The sequence below is a fragment of the Meriones unguiculatus genome, chromosome 11 (assembly GCF_030254825.1).
Source record: "Meriones unguiculatus strain TT.TT164.6M chromosome 11, Bangor_MerUng_6.1, whole genome shotgun sequence".
NCBI classification, from domain to species: domain Eukaryota; kingdom Metazoa; phylum Chordata; class Mammalia; order Rodentia; family Muridae; genus Meriones; species Meriones unguiculatus.
In genome coordinates, this window is record NC_083359.1 from 56,918,527 (window position 1) to 56,939,243 (window position 20,717).

Here is a 20,717-nt window from a genome sequence, read left to right on the forward strand (position 1 = left end):
GGGGGGTGTTGGCCAGTGTAGGATGTCACCTGCCATCCAGCCCCTCCAGAGGCTTTATAATGTCTTCTAGGAGTGCCTCTGCGGATGTCAGGCTCCTGCTTGTCTGCAGTGTACTCAGCAACCTGAGCAGAGCTTAGGCAGTTTGGACTCTAGGATGAAGGGGCTGTACGCACTGGCTTAGGTGGTATGAGCAGCCACCTTCTTAGGCAGCCTCAGTCTGGCTTTAGGAGCTTGGCCAGGCAGTGGGGCATATGGAGAGTGCCAGGTTATCTTTAAATGGCACTTTACTCAGCCTGCAGCTCTGCCAGCTGGGCAGGGTGGAGGCAGACAAGTTATTTTGAGATCTAAGAGTGAGTGGTGAAGGCTGTTTACAGCTCTCCTGTCTGTCCCCTCTCCTGGGAAGAGTTTGGGGCCACCGTACTCAGCTGGGGTTTGTTTTCAGCCATCTTAGCACAGATGGCTCTTGAATTTGGATGCACATAACCTTTCTTAACAGGATTGGCTCTAGGTTTAGGTGATGAAAATTCCCTTAGATTCAAGATCATACTAACAAGCTAAATTTAATACTGCAAGCCTCACTTCAAAGTGCTTTGTTTTGTACTGACTTTATTTCTTAGTCACCCCGTAGAACAGATACCAATATACCTGTTTGTGGAATTATAACTGTAGACAGTGTATAGCTTGTCCCAAATTACCTAGACTGGCATGTGCCCTGCAAGGACTCAAAATCTCGCCTGGCTCCAGGGCCCACACTCTGACTGCAAACTGTGTTTAAGTCCTGACCGCCAACTCAAAGCCACCTGACCCCTCTGGCCTTGGTTCCCTCATGTGGAAACAGGTACAGTCCAGCCAGATCCACTAGAATCCCAAAGCCGGAGCTTGGCGGAAGCACCAGCACACCCTGTCTTTCTCTGATCTGGAGAGGCCTTACGGTCACTAATTTTCCCATCAGGCATGAGAGGACCAAGGGAAACTGTAACTACAAAATCAGCACATAGCCATTTTTTATTTTTTTTGAGACAGGGTTCTATGTGTAGCCCTATTTGTCCTGGAACTCACTCTATATATTCTATAGTGCAGGCTACACTTGAAGTCAGATCTGTCTACCCACCTGCCTCTCAAGTGCTGGATTAGAGGTGTGTACCACCACCACCTAGGTGGAAAAAAATTTTTTTAATTGAAATAGATCAGACTATCCTACTAACCAGTGAGGGAGTTTAGTACAAAACTCTGGGTAAGTGCTCCAGGCCTACTTATTCTGGCTTTAACACATGCTCATGATATGCAACTCGTAAGTTCTGGTTTGTGTACATACCCTATGTAGAGAGCTCTTCAGGTATCCCATGCAGCCTTCTCCCAAAGTCCTTCAGTTACCAGGCACTCTGCCAGGATCAGAAGTGTCCTGACCACTCAGGCTTCAGGGATTCCTACTGGGGGAATCTAGGTCCCTCCACTCCAGGACCTGGACCTGATTTCAGCTGTGCTTTTCCCCTTTAGATCTACAAAGTATGGCTACCCTCAAGTGGTGGTTTTCTACCCTTCAAAACCCACGAAGGTAATGAATTACAAAGAACTCAATTATGTTCTGAGAATGAGAGGTGGTGGGAAAAAACAACAAAAGCAAATCAATATACCAATAATTTGTCACAGATAACTACAGAAAAACTGCACAGTGGGTGGCAGGTGGGAGCTGGGGCCATCACCTGTTTCCATCCTGTTCCCCAGGCAGGTCTACAGAGTTGTCTTCCCAAAGGCTCACCAAGCCTTCATTTATCAGAAGCAGCGGCATCTGTGAGGCTGAACTAAGTCACAGTCACATTCAACCAGGCAATTCGAGCCAAATAAAGCTAGCTCCTGCTCTGTGGTAGGGGTTAGGACTGTTCTCACATTCCGGTAAGCTGGGCATCAGTCCCCCATGTTACAGACAGGGAAACCAAGGTTCACAGTCTAGCACTCCGTCCCAGCCCCCTTCCCTGCGAAGGGCTTCTTGGGCCTTCTAGTCGGGCCAGTGGCTGTTTCCCTCCCACTGCGTATTTGCCACACGGGCATGAGAGACCTTTTGTAATCAAAACAAAAGAAAATGAGATCACTAGCTGGCTGGTGCTGACCCGCATCATCCTCACAAAAAGGCGAATCAGTCACTGATTTTGGAATTTTATTAGCAAGTACTTTTGGCTGCTTGCAACTAGAATCCTCACAAAGCATTGAGATGCAGTGTTCGGCTACCTAAGAGTGGGGCTCTGCATAGATAACTAAGGACAAAATGCCTGGCCTCTTTGCGGCAGAGGAGCTCATAACAGAAAAAACATTTGATAGTTGTCACTTTTGGGAACCTGTCCGTTGGCATCATTAATTAAGCCTCAAGGAGTCATCACCTCCACAAGTTATAATCTTAGCACATGCTGCAGCTCTTTCACCTAGCTCTGCTGCCAGATGGCATTCCCACCTTTCAGCTTCTCCCCCTTCAGCTCAAATCACTTTCATTCCCTCTTAGGTGGCCAGTCTTGCTTTCTCTAAAGGAAGCAGGCCTTGGAATCTTCACCGTTTGGCTCACTTATCTTTACAGCTTTGTTTCTGGCATAGACTCCAGGTATCACAGTACCTAGTATTTTTCTTAGCTGGGTGCTGATAGGGAGAGAAGAACCCTGGGCCTCATGAATGCTAATCAAGTGCTCTACCAGCAAGCTATACTTCAGGCTCCACTCTTTTTTTTTTTTTTTTTTTTTTTTTAAAGTCAGGGCTCACTATGTAGCCTTGCTTGGCCTGAAACTTATAGAGATCTGCCTGCTTCTTCCTCCAAAGCGATAGAATTACAGGTGTGTTCTACCATGGCCAGCTCATTGTAACATTTTTACTGTGTTTATAAAAGCTCTTCAAATGCAAGACCCTATCTTAAATAGTCACCTCTAGAATTTCCTACCCTATCTCTTTATCTGACTGGAAAATGCATAGGAGGGGTAAAAGAAACTATCAATAAATGCAGGCTTCTTGGATGGAAATCTCACATTAGCAGGCAACATTCAACACTGCTTTCCTCAATCTGCAAAGGGGTAAGGAAAAGGACCTATTTTGCCAGGACAGTAGGTGTAAGGTCATTCACAGATACATTCAACAGCTCTAGCATTTCAGCAAACTGTGAGCCTTTTGTATGTGCTCTATTAAAGGGTCATCTTATCATGCCACTAACTCAGATCAGCCCCCACTATCACTAGCCCAGTCTTTTGGGGGAGGGGCGGTGAACACAGCACCTCCAAATAGCACTTGCCTCATTTGTTATTGGTTTCTGATCTCTTAATCAGCTCCCCATGCCCCAGTTCAAGACAAGGTCTCATCATGCAGCCCTTGCTGGCCTGGAACTTGCTCTGTAGGCCACCTGACCTTGGACTCAGATTTGCCTGTCTCTGTCTCTCGAGTGCTGGGATTTCAGGCAGGTACCACCAAGGAGTCCTTGACTAGCTTCTTGAGCAAAGTCGAAGCCACTGGCCTTCTACATCTAACAGAGGTTTAATACCCACTGAAACTGACAGGAAAGAGAAGAGCCAGAAATCCATCTTTTATTTCCTTAGGCACAACAGGTCCACCTGGTAGGCTGCGACAGTGCAATGCTTTTCACTGAATAATCCTCTAACTTGCTTAAGTGCTGTTCTGAGCACAACCTTTTCAGCCACATCACTGCTGTCCCTCAACAGTTTAGGCTTTGGTTGTCCTTTTACAAAGTACTATCATCAGCCAGGATCACTGACAGGGACATAGAAAATCTGCAGCATCCTAGACCATAACCTAGGTCCACATTGGAGTTTTCTGGACTCCTAAAACCCAGTACTTTAAGGAGGTACAGAGAACTCCAAACTTCATGCTTCCTGATAAATACTGTTGCCACTCCCCTTTTCTTATAAGGACTGATCTACTTGGATCCTAAATGTCAACCTTCCTAGAGGTTTCCTCTCATCTAAAATTCAATCAGCATTCTTTCCATTTTCAGGTCAGTCTCTTGCAAATGGCTTCAAACTTCTTGGGAAGAGTAAGGCATAATAAACCCACTCATCACTGAAGCGAAGGGAGACCCATCACACGCCCTACAAAGGGTTGATTTATAGTTTGGTTACTTAGTGCATTGACTTTAGCTCTCTAGGCTTTTTGGTGTGGCTAACAGAAACCAAAGCTCGTTTCCATTAGTTTGGCACCACTTGCTCTTTAGCTCACAACCACCATCTCAGTCCCAGTGACTCCTTTCCCTCCTACTGATACTCATCTGCTTGTGGGTTCATGCTTCCTAGTCAGTGACTTGCAGTAACAACTCCTTCTCTTGAGTTTTTTTCTCCTGCTTTTTAGCTTTCTAGTGTTTCACCATATCCTGGAAACCCTTCATCAGAGAGCCGGCACCTCTCTTATTAGCTCAGTGGTCTTGATCTTCCAAAAGTGCACCTCACCCTTTTTCCCAAATGAAGCCGGCTTTCAGAGGGGAAAAATATAGGAGCCAGAGTTCAACTTTGTCACCAACAGTCACCTGATCTTAGGGACAAGCTCTTAGCAGAACAGGAATATTCACTGTGTACCTGTTGCAGAAGTTAAATGCTCTGAAAACACAAGCAAATATCTATCCATCAAGGCTCATAAAAGCCTCTACTCTCAACCAGTCATATGTTGGCCTGGATGGCTTCTTAGGGGAACTAGGAATGCATTTCCTAATGTAAGAGCTTAGCCTTCCCACCAACACTGAAGCATGGGAACAGGATGGGAGGCCCTTTGGACTAACTTTGGCACTAGACGTAGAAGAACTGACCAAATCACTGCCCGTGTATGTATGGGGGTCTCCAAGCTTTCTCAAACACAGCAGGTCAGTGCTAATCTGGCATTGTTCTAAAGCATCAAAACCATTGGACAACTTAATTGTGTGGAATGGTCTACTGTTTTTAGCACCAATTCCAATTGGCTTTGAGGTCAACTATGGAGCAAGGTTCCAAAGTTCCTACTGTGGTTTTCTGTGTACCACTAGGCAGGTATGTTACCATTTCTCTTTAACAGGAATTTTAACTTCAGGAGGAAAAGCAGCAAGGGCAGAGATAATACTGGTCTCCACACTGCCAGCCAGAAGACAGCTATAACACTTTCTCAGGCTCTTACAAAGAAGGTGGAAATGTTAGTGAAAAGCCTCTGAACTCAAGGCTGAGCACTAAGGACATCAGGTGGTATAGTCGGAAAGAAGCTGCCACACCCTTGGGTTCCATGAAAGGCCTTAAATGCTACACTGCTACCCTTCTGCTTCACATTGGAGGCCAAACGTCACTTCCACATTCCCTTTCCTTTTTGTGAGAGCATCACCCCAAAGAAACAGCTCTGGCTATTAAAAATGGAGTATCAGATATGGGCACTATCACACACAGGAAATATCAGACAACCACTCTGCTCTTAATCTTTACCTTCTCTCTCAATTCATAACACAAGGGAAACCCACTGAGGGATGCCCCTTATTTTTGCAGTACTAGGGACTGAACGCTGGGCCATCCACATGCTGTACCACTGACTGTTTAAACATATTTGAATGAAAAATACCAGTTCTCTAAGATTTCTGAGCTGTCTGCCAAATTACAGTAGGATGCCAAAATAGGTTAAACTTTCTTTTCTTGTTTTTACTTTTCTTCTAGAGGGAATAAACAGAAGGCAGAGATGCTGAGGTACCTTAGAGTATGCAGACTAAATTCATTTGTAAAGATTGCTTTACTGTCCTAGAAAAATACATGTTGCAAATTCGAGGGCTACAACTCAAGCACTTTAGGGGATTCCTGAGGGATGGGGTAACCTTAGAATAGGAATATCGGACTCTGTGGTTATGTGTAGAAGAGGCATATTCAATATAGATGGGTCAGGCAGATTTAGAAATAAAAATCTTTTTCCTGATTTTTTTTTTCCCCTAAAAAAAGAAAGACAAGTTGCCATCTGTCTGGCTCACTTTGTGTGTGCATGTATATATAGGAGGAGCCTGGGGGAGGGGCTGTGTCATGCAATGAAGCAAAGATGGGAAGATGGCTCCTTTGACAGAGGACCTTTAGTGTTGCACGAGGAAAGCATGAAGCTGAGATTACTGGAAAGATTTAGTATGTATCTGCTCCAGCTGGTTCTTAGTGAGAACCTAGAGCATCAATGGCTGAGGGCAGAGAGCACAATGATCTCTCAAGGGGTTCCTATCTGAACACATCAGATGTCCTTTTTCCTGTATTCCCGAGGTGGGGTTAAATAATCAGGAACCCATAGTCCTGGGTATCAATGTTTCTGGTCTGGCCAACCGAAGATGCTAGGAATGGAGGGGGCAGAGCTGGGGAGAAAAAGAGTTCCAGACTTGGAGTATCTTCACAGGACTTTGAGAAATGTTCTTTGTTTTAGGTTTTTAAAACGTCAGCCCTGGTAAGCAAGAACTGAGTGTCAGTGTCACTGTTGAGGCCAAGGGCAACGAAGCCACTCCAGGCTGAGAAAAAGTGCCTCTCAAGGCCAGTGAAGGCTGTAGAATGGCCTGTGGCTGAGCCAGGAGAGGGAACACAGGTTGAAGACTCCCCTTGTTAGATGCCGATGGTCTGTAGAACCCGCCTCTCGTTGTCATTAAGGTGGCACGAAAACATTATATAACAGGGCTGCTGAGCAAACTGGCAAAGGAAGTCTGTGAGATATGCCTGGAGGAAGAACAAGAGAGGCATTACTAAACATTCCCAGGGCTAGCTGTGAAAAGCAGGATGAGGACCACCAGCAAGTGGAACAGGAATGCTGCCTTTCAAATGCTAGCTTCCTAGGGGTAGCTTTTTACATTCGTGAATGTAATGTACATATAACCCAGTGACAGAACGTCAGAGGGAACCAAAAATGTTTCCAAGGCTCCATCTCCTATTTCACTCAGAGAACTTTACGAATTAGCCTCAAAAGACGGATTATTGCTAGTCCAGACTACTGGATGAAAATCCCAGCACTCCTCTCTGCCCCATGGCCCTGAGCAATCAGACAGGTAGCAGCCCCACCCCCGCCTTTTTGCAGTTCTCATAAAGAACTATGAATGGGCTTGAACCCATAATCTTGCTTCCATGGCTTGAAAGCTATTGTTACTTGTAAGACATCTTCTGTGGACACCCTTACCTGCAGATCAATCTGATAGAGAGGATCCTTCAGGGCATCAGGGTCATCTTCCTCATCATCTTCATAGTAATCCTCCTCTGTTAGACATAGCCAACACAAGCAAGTTAGGACAGAGGCCCGTGATCAGGCCAGTGTTGGTCTTTACAACCACATGGATGAGGCAGAAGGGACAAAAGTCCAAGAAACATCCCTTATAGAGCCCACATCTCCTCATTCTTGAGTAACCCATCTTTGGTACCAGTGTGCAGTATTTACCATACTGTCCTGTCTGAAATGGCTTACCATATTTACTTGTAGCAAGGATGTCAGATAAAAGCTGACCAGCTAAACCATCCTCCTCCTCCTCCTCCTCCTCCTCTTGGTCCTCCCACATGTCATTGGAATCATCTATATGAAGATGAAAAGCAGCTTAAACAGTCATGCATTTTTCCCTTCCCAAAATGTTTACAGGACAGAACAAAGGTCCCTAAGGGTTTTGGCAATGTGGGCTACAGTCCCCAAATGTGAAAGAACCAAGGATGGCCAAACCCTCCCAGGGAGTTTGAATGGAAGAACGAAGGCTTTCAAGAAAGGGTAAGGCAGCTTGTTTCCTAGCTGACCCCACCTCAACCTCTGAGATTTGATATAGTCCTGACAATGGCAGCCATGCTGCAACTTTTCAGTAACACTCCCCCCAACACCCTTTAAATTTGCACCTGAATAAACCTAATTGATCATCTCTGACAGTATATAACTCGATCCTCCAAGTTAAAAGTGCCCTGGGAGTAAGGGTCTGGTGCACCTTGACTCCACTCAGCAGGAGTGGCCTGGCGAGCAGCATTGGCCTCCATGACGTTGGAGAGCTCATTGATAATCAGCTTTAGGATCTTGACTAACAAAGGAATGTTTGTCCAGCGCTCTGGGTCTAGGAAGGAAGCAAAAAGTCCTCAAGTCAGATTGTCACTGGCCTCAATCTGGCAGCATCTTCATCCTTCTTACAGTTCTACTCAGCAAAGTTCATATTCTCTCAGGTGCCTTCCACCATCTCTGACTATATCTAGCCAGCAAAGAATGATTTAAATTTAATTCTACCGGGTGTTATATATATATAACATATATATCAGTTCAGAAATAAGAAGAGGTAAAAAGAGTTCCGGGATTAGAGATCAGTTCCTACCAGTAACAAAGCTGTGAAGCCAGCACAGGATGCCAGTCCCAAGCCAGAACTTAAGTTCTGAGACAGGGTAGAGAATCATAGACTTGCAGTTAAGGGCAGCAACTCTATCCACAATTCACTGGAGCTGTAGGCCAAAGGTGACCCAAGAGCCAAGGCATATTGAATGTGTGTCAGAGCTTCAGAATGAAGTTGGAACCTGGGGAGCCTTGCTTCAAGATTGTTTGTGTCAACTTTCTACAAGAAGGATCCATACAATCTGATTCACTGTTTGCTTAATTTTCTGCTTCTTTATGAAACCCACCAATAAGAATACAAAGGAAAGTACAGCCCCTCCCCTGTCCCAGATTATCCTGAAGCCCTACAGAATGGAAGCAGTACTCACTTTTGGCAGACTTAGAGCGAGTACGGATGCCCTCATCCATGCTGTAGATCTCTTCTCCCTTCACACGAATATCTTGTAGCCGCTTGTCATCTGCATTGATGCCATGCTGGAGCAGTTTACATAGTGCCACAGAGCTGGCAAGAGCCAGAAAAAGTCAGTCAGCTCCCATCTAGAGCTTACTCCAAGCAGCTTACGTCACCCTCAGGAAATGAAGACCCTCTCTTTGATGGTGAAACTTCTTTCCACTACTAATTAGGAGAGGGAACAGAGCTCAGCTGGGAATACCATAAGGTGGTCTACTGATATCTGCTCGTCTTGAACAAAGTTAGGGTAGGCAAGCCTCACAATGGCTATCCACACTGCACAGTGTATTAGGGTGATGAGACCCAGTGGGATCAGCCTAGGCTAGAGAGGCTGGGAATTTAGCTCAGTGGTAGAAGGCCTGCCTAGCAAACTCAAGAGCCTGGGTTTGGTTCCTGGGGCCAGAAAAAAAATAAGTCAGAAGTTAGGCTATAGAGTTATAATGCAAAGGCTTGCATTTATTTTTATTTATTTATTGGTGTTTCAAGAATTCTGTGCTGCCCTGGCTGTCCTGGAACTAGCTCTGTAGACCAGGCTGGCTCTGAACTCATGGAGATTCCCCCTGCCTCTGCCTTCTAAGTGCTAGGATTAAAGGTGTGTGTTGCTGCCACCATTGCCACTGCAGCCACTGCTGCCGCCACCACTACCCAGTTTAGGCTTGGGTTTCTAAATGAGGATAAGCCACTATCTGTATCTAACCAAGCCAAGTCTGTTCCAGAGGAGGCTCTTAGCAGAAATCAGAAATCCATGTTCTGCTCTGCTGATTGTTTTATTGGGAGTGTCAACATGGAGACATTCACATGTACAGTTATCAAGAAAGACAGAAAAGAGACTTCAGGGACAGCTTGGCATGTCAAGCAAGAATCAGTGGTGCAGGGCAGGGAAGAGAGATTTAAATGTGAGTAGAAATAGAAAGCTCACAGCAAAAATATGAGGTCTCACCTAACTTTGCCTTCATACTGTCCATAGAACAGATGCTGCCGACTCGTCCACTCAGCCATCACAAACTCCAGGGCAGGCTTCCCAGTTGGTCCTGGAAGACTACACAGGAACTCTAACAGAGGTTCTAGCTGAGTGTGCACCAGATGAGCAAATACCATGATCAGTGACTAGAAGAAAACAAGAGGGGACATTTTTCAGTAAAACAGATTTCACAGACTAAGAGGAGAGACAGAATGGGCTGGTCAGTCAAGAAACAGAGTCTGGGGCTGTGCGTATACCTTTAAGCCCAGGATTCAGAAAGCTGAGGCAGGCAGATCACGAAGTTTAAGGACAGCTGTACACCGAGACCATTTAAAAAAACAAACCAGAAATAGAGTCTGAGCTGAAGAAATGGTTCAGTGGTTAGGGCACTGCTGTTTTTTGCCAAGGAGCTGGTTTTGGTTCTTTGTATCCACACTGGTGGCTCACAAGCATTTCTAACTCTAGTTCCCAGGGTCTGGGCTCCATGTACATGGTGCATATATGTACATGCAAGCAAAACATGCATACACACAAATCTGTTTATATACAGCAGGGTCCACACACGGAACAGAGCACGGGGCTTTCCTTGCTCATGTTTCCTGCCCCCAAATAGATCCTATTTTACTTAACTGTTCTATGAGGATAGTGAGAATAAAACAACTCAGGACACACAAACTCATTTGATTCCCTATCACCCATGCAGCAAAAAAGCCTCGAACCCCACCGTCCTTACCTGCATCACACTGAGTGTCTCTGCCTGCTGCATCTTACTGAGGATGGCACGAAGAATCTGATCCAGATTCTCCCCAAGCTCCCGCCCTGCCTTGGAGATGAGGGTGGAGACCAGGCGGCCTACAAAGGCTGCAGTGAACTCTGAGGTTCGTGGGTCAAGGAGCTGGCTCACTACTTGCATCACGTACCATAGTCCATTGTGGCCTTGCTCATCATGCCACTGGGCTACCTGTTCCAGTGTCACTGACACATAGGCTCGCAAGCACTCTCCACCATTCTGTGGAGACAGAAATGACAATTAAGATTAACCATGGGAGAACAGATTCAAGGAGGACCCCAGACTGTTACTGATTGTTACTGCTCCTTATGGTGGCAGTAAGTCTATAGGCTTCACGTGGTTCATAACATTAGATATAGGAAGTTATGTTTATCCATAAAGACAAGCACTAACATGATCCTTCTTTTGTCCAATCAGTTCTCTCAAAATCAGCTGTCCACTTCTCATTACAAGGACCAATGACCAAGGAAACAGGTTTACCTTTATTATTAAAAAAAAAAAAAACAAAAAACAACAAAACCCTTAGATGTAACAATAATTAGGAGCATTAAAGGTCTTCATGGGATAAAGATAGACCTCACACAAATCATTGTTTGCCTAGGAATTTCCAATCTGGCCATATCTACTATCATTTTCCTATAGCTTTCATAAACAACCCCAGTAATAAAGACCTGAAAAGGAAACCAATGCATCCCTCACTTCTCCAGGTCTATCACTTCGTTGTGTTAACTCTATCAGCATAATATTCAGAAAGGTCCCAAGGTCCCAAGTCTAGGCTCCTAACCAAATACAGGCAGCCAGATGTCTAGTATTCATACTTTTAAGGCTGTCATAGACCTTAAAGCACAAGCTTACCAGGCTTCTCTGGGTAAATTTGGAGTTAACAGACTTATGTTTCAAAAGCATAATCACATGTCAGATTTTCTGGCCTACTATATGGCCACAGTGGGAATACTGTTTTCTTTTATTTTCCAAGTCTCACATACCTGCATGGTGGCATTGTCATCCGTGTGAAGGGTGCACTGTGCCACAGCAGGGAAAGCTTGACAGATAAGGAGCTGGGAAAGGGGAGGCTTTGTATTTCGAACTACTGTGGTCAGGATATCAATGGCAGTCTGCAGGAAGAAAGAGAAGTCAGAATTACTTCTAGGGTATGAGGTATCCACCAACCAAGACACTTGTTAGGCAGATGAAGCTCTGAGCCTCACCATAGCTCTTACAATTTTATTAGTCCTGGGGGGTGGATGGTATTTGACAGTGGCTGGAGGGATGTTTTGGTTGGTAAAGCAGTTCCCAGCATAAAGAACTGACTTCTATTTCCAGGATTCATGTAAAAAAAAAAAAAAATAGATAGACAAAATGGCACATATGCTTATAATCCTGGTGCTGGGGAGGTAGGGAATGGAACTTTATTGAGGCTTGCTGGCTAGTCAGCATACCTTACTTGGCAAGACTCAAACCAATGAGAGATCTGGTTTCTTGTAGATTGTGTTCCTGAGGATGACACCGGAGGTTGTCTTTTAGCTCCCACATGTATACAGAGACACATGCATGGGGGGACGGGGGATATGCCACCAGGCATGGTGGTGCATGCTTAGCACCCCAGAATTGGAGAGACAAAGGTAGGCAGATCTTGTGAGTTCAAGGCTAGCCTGGTCTATATGGCTAGTCTACATAGTGAGATCATGCCTCATAACACACACACACTCTCTCTCTCTCTCTCACTACACAGTACCCATCTCCCCTATCTTTCCAAGACTCGCTTCTCTGTGTAGCCTTGCTGCCCTGGAACTTACTCTGTAGAGTTGGCTGGCCTTGAACTCAGATATCTACCTGCTTTAGCCTCCCAAGTGCTGGGATTAAAGGCATGTGCTTCTGTTTAAAAAAAAAAAAAATGCCTTATGCAGTCAACCACCATCTTCACGGACAAAATAGCTCAGTAAAAAATAATACCTTGAATCTCCAATGCTTATACTGACTTTCTATCCATGGGTGGGGTCTGTGGGTGGCACTTGCAAAATGCTCATTCTTTCCTCTATCACTAACTCACAGACCCTGGAACCACTTACCGCACAGAGCCCTGCAGGGATCTTGTCCGCTGGGGCCTGCATTATGCTGACCAGAGTGGGAATCAGCCTCATCTGCATTGGACCTTGACAGGCTTCAATCTGCGACAGTTCCTTGAAGATATCCTGAGCCAGTGAAGCGACAACAGGATCTAAAGTGGATAAGGCAACACAGAACCCTGTCTACTTCCGGTCTAATAATGTTTGTTTCTTGCTCTAAGTCGAATGTGAGTTTAAATCTTCTCCAGACTAAATCTCACACACTTGAGTGAGGCGAGATGGCACATGCCTGTAATCCCAGCATTTGGGGAGGCAGAGGCAGGCGGATCTCTTTGAGTTTAAGGCCAGCCTGGTCTACAAAGCGAGTCTAGGACAGCCACGGCTACACAGAGAAACTCTGTCTCAAAAAACAAGAAACTCACACACTTAGAAAGTGAAGCAGCCAGGCACATGGACCACCCCAAGAATAAGGGATGTGAAGTCTTCAAAAGATACAATAGATGTTTTCTTCAGGGCATGGGCTCTTTAATAGCTACTCTTAAAATTAAAGTAGGGTTTTCTTCTGGGGCAAATTTTAAGATCTTTGTTTTCCTAACATCTGGAATGATAATGAAACCAAATGATAAAAGCTTCCAACCCCCAAAATACAAACAAAAACCCCCACTGATATTTTGTTAAGAAGAAAGCTGGAGTGCTATGGCACACACCTTTAATTCTAGGACTTGGGAAGCAGAGACAGAAGGAGCTCTGTGAGTTTGAGGCCAGCCTGATCTATATAGTGAATTCTAGGACAGCCAGAGCTACATGAAGAGACCCTGTCTCAAAAACACAAACAAAAAAAATAAGAAGATATGAAAGTTCAAACACAACTGTCCTCAGGCTCTTATACATTTTATTTTTTAAATATTATTAATTTATTTTTATTTTCTGCATGGGTGTTTTACCTGCATACATGTCTGTGTACCACATGTGTGCAGTGCCCAAGAAGACCAGAAGAGGCTATCTCCCTTAAAACTGGAGTTCCTGAAGGCCATGGCAGCGATGTGGGTAATTGAACTGTGGTCCTCTGGAAGAGTAGCCAATGCTCATCACCTCTCCTGACTCTCTTACACCTTTTCAAGCAGTCACGTGGATTTCCTAGAGAGCAGCCATGACAGACTGGAAGAATTCCCAGGGCCCTGCCTGTAGCAAAAGGTACAGCTCTCAGAAAGCAGAGCTTCATAAAGAGATGGAACTTCTTTCTGGTATCTGTTTTGAGAAAGGGTCTCACTATAAAGCCTTAAATCCATAATCCTCCAGCCTAGGCCCCAAGGGCTAGGATCATGGGAATGTGTTACTTGGCTGAGAAATGGAACTTCATGTCAATCTGCTTTACCCAATAACAAGAACACCTTTGTCATGTAGCATGAAAAGATAGAGGTAGTGCACACTAAGGTGCATGTTAGAAGTAACTATAACATTGCTTTTAATAGAAAAAAATAAAAAAGGAACAACCTAGCTCTCCATTGGCAGAATGGGTAAGAAAAGATAAAGCCATTCCACAGAAAATTAACAAAGCCTGAAAAGAATGAGGGACAGACATGCATGCTCTTCAGGATACATTTTTTTTATCCTTAATATTTTTCTGATACCTAGGTATAAAAATACTTACTATAAAAACTTAAAATGCTGAAAAATATTAAGGGAAAGAAGAGCCTATAATTCTACCACTTAGAGATAATACCTTTGAAACATTTTCTTCTGGTGATATTTTTTTTCCTCCCCAGTAGACACAGCTATACACATATCCTTGTTTAAAACAAAAACTAAAATTTCAGATATTTTATGCACATTTTGGGGAAATTTTTTTTTTCTTTTTTGCTTGTTACTACTATAGATATAAAAAAATTTTGTATGAAAGCCTGTGTCTATAATCCAGTACTTGGGAGGAGGAGGAAGTAGGGAATGGTGGTCAAGACCAGGCTGAGCTACACAAAGGCTCAAAACTCAAAGGGTGAGGTGACAGCAGGGCCTGATATGCATAGGCTTCTTTGTATGCTTCTTTTTTCAGCATTTTTTTCCCTCAGTTTTGTGGATCAAACCCAGGGCCTCGGACACGCTAGGCAAGGCTCTATCACTGAGTCACATCCTCAGTCCCAGCATCCCCCTTTTCAGACTATTCTTAAGAAATTACTTTCCTACTCTATCATAAGAACGTTGAATTATGTCTTTTACACACTATTATTCCTAGTCCTATGCGAATAAAATTACAGGAATTAGAGTTCTACTTTATAATGCTGCTGTATTTGTGGAGAACTATTTCCTTTGTTAACCAAAGAACATTCTTTGCTTAGGATGGTAAGATCATCAGACCCCAAGGATAGTTTCCTAACCCCACCAATCACCAGTTCTTTGGGTGCTTCTCATCAACACAACTTTCCCGATGGCATACCATTACTGTACTTTAGGAAAATGGCGATGGTGAAGGGACAGATTTTGCTTTCCACGCTTGCTGTGAATTCTGGGTCAACAGTACAAACGATGCATAGGGTCTCCATCACCAGGTTGAGGACTTCTGAGCTGAACTGGGCTGCTAGGTGAATTAGACCATCAAGTATGCTGGGGAGGAAAGGCTGAAGCACATGTGTACTCTCTGAAACTTTCAGTTGATCACAGTAACTAGAGAGAGATATACATAATTAAGAATTACTCATAAGCAGACACTTCAATCCTTAGGCTTTCCAGTCTTATATGTATATATAGCTTTATAAAGCTACTTCTATAGTTAGCTATGTCTTCATATCTTCCTGTAGTGTATTACATACATATCAATCCCTCTAGTCTCTTCAAAACTTCTGCTTTGCTGGCGGATCGAGCCTGGGGTCTCTCATACATGCTTAAGCAGATTCTATAGCACTAAGTTAGCCGGCTAGCATATGTGCTATTTTCCTTAAAATTTCATACAATCATCACATCCAAATAATCCAAATTATTAAGATACTAGGTTAACTGTCTCATGAGTTCTCAGACGACAATGTTAAATCATATTACCAAGATGTGGACATATAAAAGTGGCAAGATGGCTCAGCCAATAAAAGTACTTGCCCCCAAGCCCGATATCCTCAGCTGGTTCCCCAGAGGCTACAGACTAGAAGTTATTCTCTGACTTCCACATGCATGTTGTAGCTCATGACCAGTCTGGTCTATATAGCAAGTTCAGGGTTGACACTGAGACCTTGTCTCAAAAAAAAAAACAAAAACAAAACAAAACAAAAAAAACCCCACAACCCACAAAAAGCAAAAACAAGAAACAAATGTAGCCTTAAAACATCTCATAATTATATTAGAAGAGACTATTTTTTAATTTCCATGTCACAAATTTTATACTTTAGAATTTTTTGAGTGTCAAAATGAATTTAATTTATAGAAACAGTCTTACGCATGCTTAGGAAATCAGTGCTTTACCTTTGGGATTCAAACTTAGCTCTAATCACCTCTTTCACTTCTTAACCAACAAGTACTTACTGAGTGTTGCTTACTGTCTCTCACAGGATACAAATGCTACAAACAAAATGTTTCAACCTTCACTTTCCTTCTTTTCTGATGGGGATGGAATCCTGGGCTTTGCATACACTGGGCAAATACTCTGCCACTGAACTACACCTTCAGTGCCATGACTTTTTACTTCAGAATGATAGTGAGAGGTGAAGAGAGAGCTGGTGAGGTGGCTCAGCGGATAAAGGTGTCTGCTGATAAAACTGATGATTTGAGTTTGATCTCGAGGACCCACATGGTGGAAGGACAGAACCAAATGCTACAGTTGTACTTTGTGTTCCAAGGCACACGCATTTCCACATGCTCTCCCATCATATACACTTAAATGTAACTAATTAAAAAGTGACAATAGAATAGCAGTAATACAGACAAAAATATAGTTTCTCTAACACCCTGTCAACAGGCACTCAATGATTTTTTTAAAGACAGGGCTTTCCTAGGTAGCCCCTGACTGCTAAGTAGACAAAGCTGGACTTGAACTTACAGAGATCCATCTGCCCCTGCTCCACAGTGCTGGGCTTATACATGTGCATCACCACACCCCACCTTTGCCTGTTTTATATCCAAATAACCTGTATCAGCTGTAAAGCTGCACAACCCATGGAACCACAGCTTTTACAGGCTTGGCTCTGTAATAGACTTTTTTTTTTTTTTTTCTCAGACCTAACTTTTTAAAATTGTTTTTGGACTTATTTATTCATTTATTTTGTTTTGTTTTTTTTTTTTTTTTTTTTTTTGAGGCAGGGTTTTTCTGTGTAGCCCTGGCTATCCTGGAACTTGCTCTGTAGACTACACTGGCCTCAAACTCACAGAGATCTTCCAACCTGTCTCTCAAGTTCTAGGATTAAAGTGCCACCACTGCCCAGCTGGGTTTAAGTTTGTGTATGTAAATCACACATGTGCCAGGTGCCTGAGGAGGCCAAAGGGTGCTATATCTTGGAACTAGAGTTATGGGTAGTTGTAAGCCACCACTCAGTCATTGCTTATTGGCTCTACACTGTATTTCTTACAAATAACTGAAAATCAAAACATCAACGGCTAAGCTTACTATTTATCGCCAAGTCTCTACTACTTCTCTCCTCGCTGCGTTAGTAAGGATAAAAATTTACATCTTGCACTTCAAGTTTTAGGCCTTAGTTCCTACCTTCTTATTCACTTTCTCCTCATCTCCTATTGGCTACTATACTAGACGGCAGTAGAAACTCCGCCAGAGTGACTACAGCAGCTTCCTAGTTGATACCTCAACTTCTTACCATATGTTAGTTATTTGAGCTGAGAAATGAATCTTTTAAGAATAGAAAATCAATACTGTGCTGCTTGTAACTAAAACAAGATAACAACAACAATAAAAAGAGTTCAGAGCTGACCAAAGCCAGGTGCCACCTTAGTCTTCAGAATTTAGGTCTGGGGTTGGGGGGAGTGGGAGCTAGAGAGATAACCCAACCCCAGATCTTCTCCAAGTAGGCACTCTTAATTCTGCCATTTCTCTAACCCTCATAGGATAGCCCTTGGAAATTACAGATAGGGTTCAGGGGAATCCAGCATCTGACATCATATGTACAATTCTGTAAACATGTGAGTGTCCATTTCTCTCTGGTATGCATATTTATAGCTTGTCATTTTTTAGAATGGTATGTTTCACTGCTTTCCCCTCCCCCCAAGAAAGGGTTTCTCTGTGTACCCTTGGCTGTCCTGGAACTCACTCTGTAGATCAGGCTTGCCTCAAACTCACAAGAGATTAACCTGCTTCTGCCTCCTGAGTGCTGAGATTAAAGGCATGCAAGACCACTGCCCATTTTTGTTGTTTTTTTGATGTTTCACTGAAACATGTTGAGAAAAATCAGAAGATAACTGCTTAAGCAGTCAATGAGAACTATGCATTAGGTATTAAAAATGAAGTTTTCTTCACATGAAAAAATATTATTTCATTTATGTATATATGTATGATTGCATGCATGCATGCATGCAGGTACATATGTCTATATACATGCAGAGGCTAGAAGAAGGCACTGGGTGTCCTTCCCTATTAACTCCCCATCTACTCCTCTTTGAGGCAAGGTTTTTCCTGGACTCGGCCTTCTTCTCTCAGGTAGACCCCGTGAGTCTCCTGTCTCTTTCACTCCCTTGGAGCTGGGGTTCAGAAGTGTGCAGGACGGCCAGCTTGTTGCACAGGTTCTAAGGTCTTAATTGAGGTCCTCATGACTTACACCAAGCGCTGCCAACTGCTGTACCACCTCTCCAGCCCCTGTTTTTTCTTAAAATAGAATTTAAGCTCACTGTAAACAAACATTTACATTGATAACAATGAATGAAAGTGTTTTTGTTTTTTTAATTCTAATCTCTCCTATGAGGATGAATGTAAGTTATGCTTGGCAGGTACTGCTATCTCTCTAGAACATCCCAGAAAACAGGGGGTTCTTACCCTATTTACACACTTATATCAAACCCTTCTCAGTTTGCAACTTTGAACATTTCTATAAATCACAGCACAAAATAGACACAATTCTTCTACCAATAATCTGACTTTACTCTTGGCCCATTTTAAAAGTTTTAAGTAACATATACCTAGGTTTTAATGGTTTTATTCTTATTTAGTTGGCAAAGGCTTTAAATTTTTTTTTTTCTTAAAAATACGACTATGATTTATTTATGTGTACATGTCCATGTATGAGGAGGCTGACGGGGAGCTGGAGTTATAGGTAGTTGTAAACTGTCTGATGTGGGTGCTAGGAATCAAAGTTGGGTCCTCTTTAAGAATAGTATGTGCTCTTAACTGCCAAGCCATCTCTCCAGCTCCTGCTTTTAATTTTACACTGCCATTTGTTATAAGAGATGTTTAATGCCTCAGGGACTAATTAATGCATGCAGATAAAACCAAGTTTTACAAAGGTCAGAAGCAATACAGGCAGTGGTTAATCAGGGTAGGGTTCTCTTCTCAGACATTTAAGAGAGGTTTCAGAGCTCTCTAAAAGCTATACGGTTTCTCTTAGCACAATGACATTTTAAATTCATTTAGAGCCAAATACTGGCTTTACCAAGACTGTACAGGAAAAGATGGGCTTTGTTCATAGCTGTAGCACTTACTGCTCAACACAGGCACACAGAGTACGTGATTCCTCAATGTTCCCTAAACATCTCCCTCCCTCTTTCTCTCTCAATACATGGTTTCTCAATCACTCTCTCAAAAGAAGATAGAATAGGAAGATAAATTTTGTAATTCTCATGCATAGAATTCAATTAAGATGCTTTAATTTAAACCTTAAAATATCCTTCAAATGAACAATGATCAGGCCCAAAAGAGGGCTCAGCAGTTAGGAGCACCTGTTTCTGCTGACGACCTGGGCTTAATTTGCAGCACTCACAAGGTGGCTCACAACTTGTGTCACTTGTGTCTTTAACTCCAGTTACAGGGGATCCAATGCCCTCTTCTGACCTCTGTGGGCACCAAACATGCACATGGTACACCAACATATTTGCACATAATACACTCATACACATAAAATAAAAGTATAAATTTAAAGAAAAGTTTTAAAGGAACAATGTTTCCTTTGGTCTGGGTAGGAACATAAGTAAATGACCATTAAACCTCTAGTCTTTACCTATGAAAAAAAGAGAAGTGAAACTGGAGAAGAACCATGTTTCTATGCCACAGTCTCCAAAATTTGGTGTCTGAAATCAAATATACTGTTTGGCATGATCATCTGTTTTTTTTTTTTTTTTTTAAGATTTATTTATTTTATATGAGCCCTCTATCTGCGGATCACGGGCATGCCAGAAGAGGGCATCAGATCCCAGTATAGATAGTTGTGAGGCCACCATGTAGTTGTTGGGAATTGAACTTGGGACGTCTGGAATAGCAAACAGTGTTCTTAACCACAAAGCTATCTCTCCAGCACCCAACTTTGGTTTCTAAAACATAGACTATCAACACAATGATGCGACTGCTAATGATGTGACTGCTAATGGTGTGACATAATCAGACTTATGTCCTTCATCAGTTATGCAACCCTTATGCAAATTACAACAGAGCCTTGGGTTCTTTACCTTCACTGAAGAAAAGAAGCTGCCTGGTGACTTCATAGCTGGAGTGAATTTAATGGAAATAAGGAACACAAGGGAACAGGACATCTTATGGAGTCACCTACATAGCTTCATTTCCTTTCTCTGCAATATTCATCCTGAGGAGGTCTTCAGGAGCAATTTCCAAGTACTATAATGCATGGGACATGTGATGTTCCCTACCTGAGTCATTTTCTCTTCGAGTTTATAGCATTGTAGAGTAGCATACTTACCCCCAGATGGCTCTCACAGCAGAAATTCGAACTGATGGGGGTTGTGTCTCATGAAGACCACTAACTGTTGCCTGTAGGAACTGTTGAATCAGTTCAGGGGACATAGCAACAGTGAAACGACTGGCAGCCCAAAGTGCCCGACCCAAGAGGAAAGGAGACGCTATGAGAAAGAGAGCAATTACAGGTTAGATGATGAAAAGTTCCTCTTGCCCCTGCTCCCTCCCAACTTCATTTCTCAAATGTTAACAAATAATTGGATGCTACATAACATATATGACAATTTCATGCAATAAAATTACATGTACGATGTATGGCACAGAATCAATAACTCAAC

At 43.1% G+C, this 20,717-nt stretch overlaps 1 protein-coding gene across 3 annotated transcripts in view; it reads right to left on the reverse strand.

The window, feature by feature from the left end:
* Nucleotides 1-2,138: 2,138 nt before the first annotated feature.
* Ipo9 (importin 9) overlaps nt 2,139-20,717 on the reverse strand; it is a 49,515-nt gene continuing 30,936 nt past the window's right edge. For all 3 annotated transcript variants that reach the window (XM_021636645.2, XM_060364358.1, XM_060364357.1), the window contains 11 exons: nt 20,384-20,543; nt 14,989-15,215; nt 12,561-12,709; nt 11,478-11,606; nt 10,435-10,710; nt 9,681-9,847; nt 8,658-8,791; nt 7,901-8,023; nt 7,402-7,506; nt 7,120-7,196; nt 2,139-6,665 (listed from right to left, as the gene is read on the reverse strand). In XM_021636645.2, coding sequence (XP_021492320.1) covers nt 6,555-6,665; nt 7,120-7,196; nt 7,402-7,506; nt 7,901-8,023; nt 8,658-8,791; nt 9,681-9,847; nt 10,435-10,710; nt 11,478-11,606; nt 12,561-12,709; nt 14,989-15,215; nt 20,384-20,543 — 1,658 coding nt within the window. In that variant the 3' untranslated portion in view covers nt 2,139-6,554. The remainder of the gene's footprint in view (nt 6,666-7,119; nt 7,197-7,401; nt 7,507-7,900; nt 8,024-8,657; nt 8,792-9,680; nt 9,848-10,434; nt 10,711-11,477; nt 11,607-12,560; nt 12,710-14,988; nt 15,216-20,383; nt 20,544-20,717) is intronic.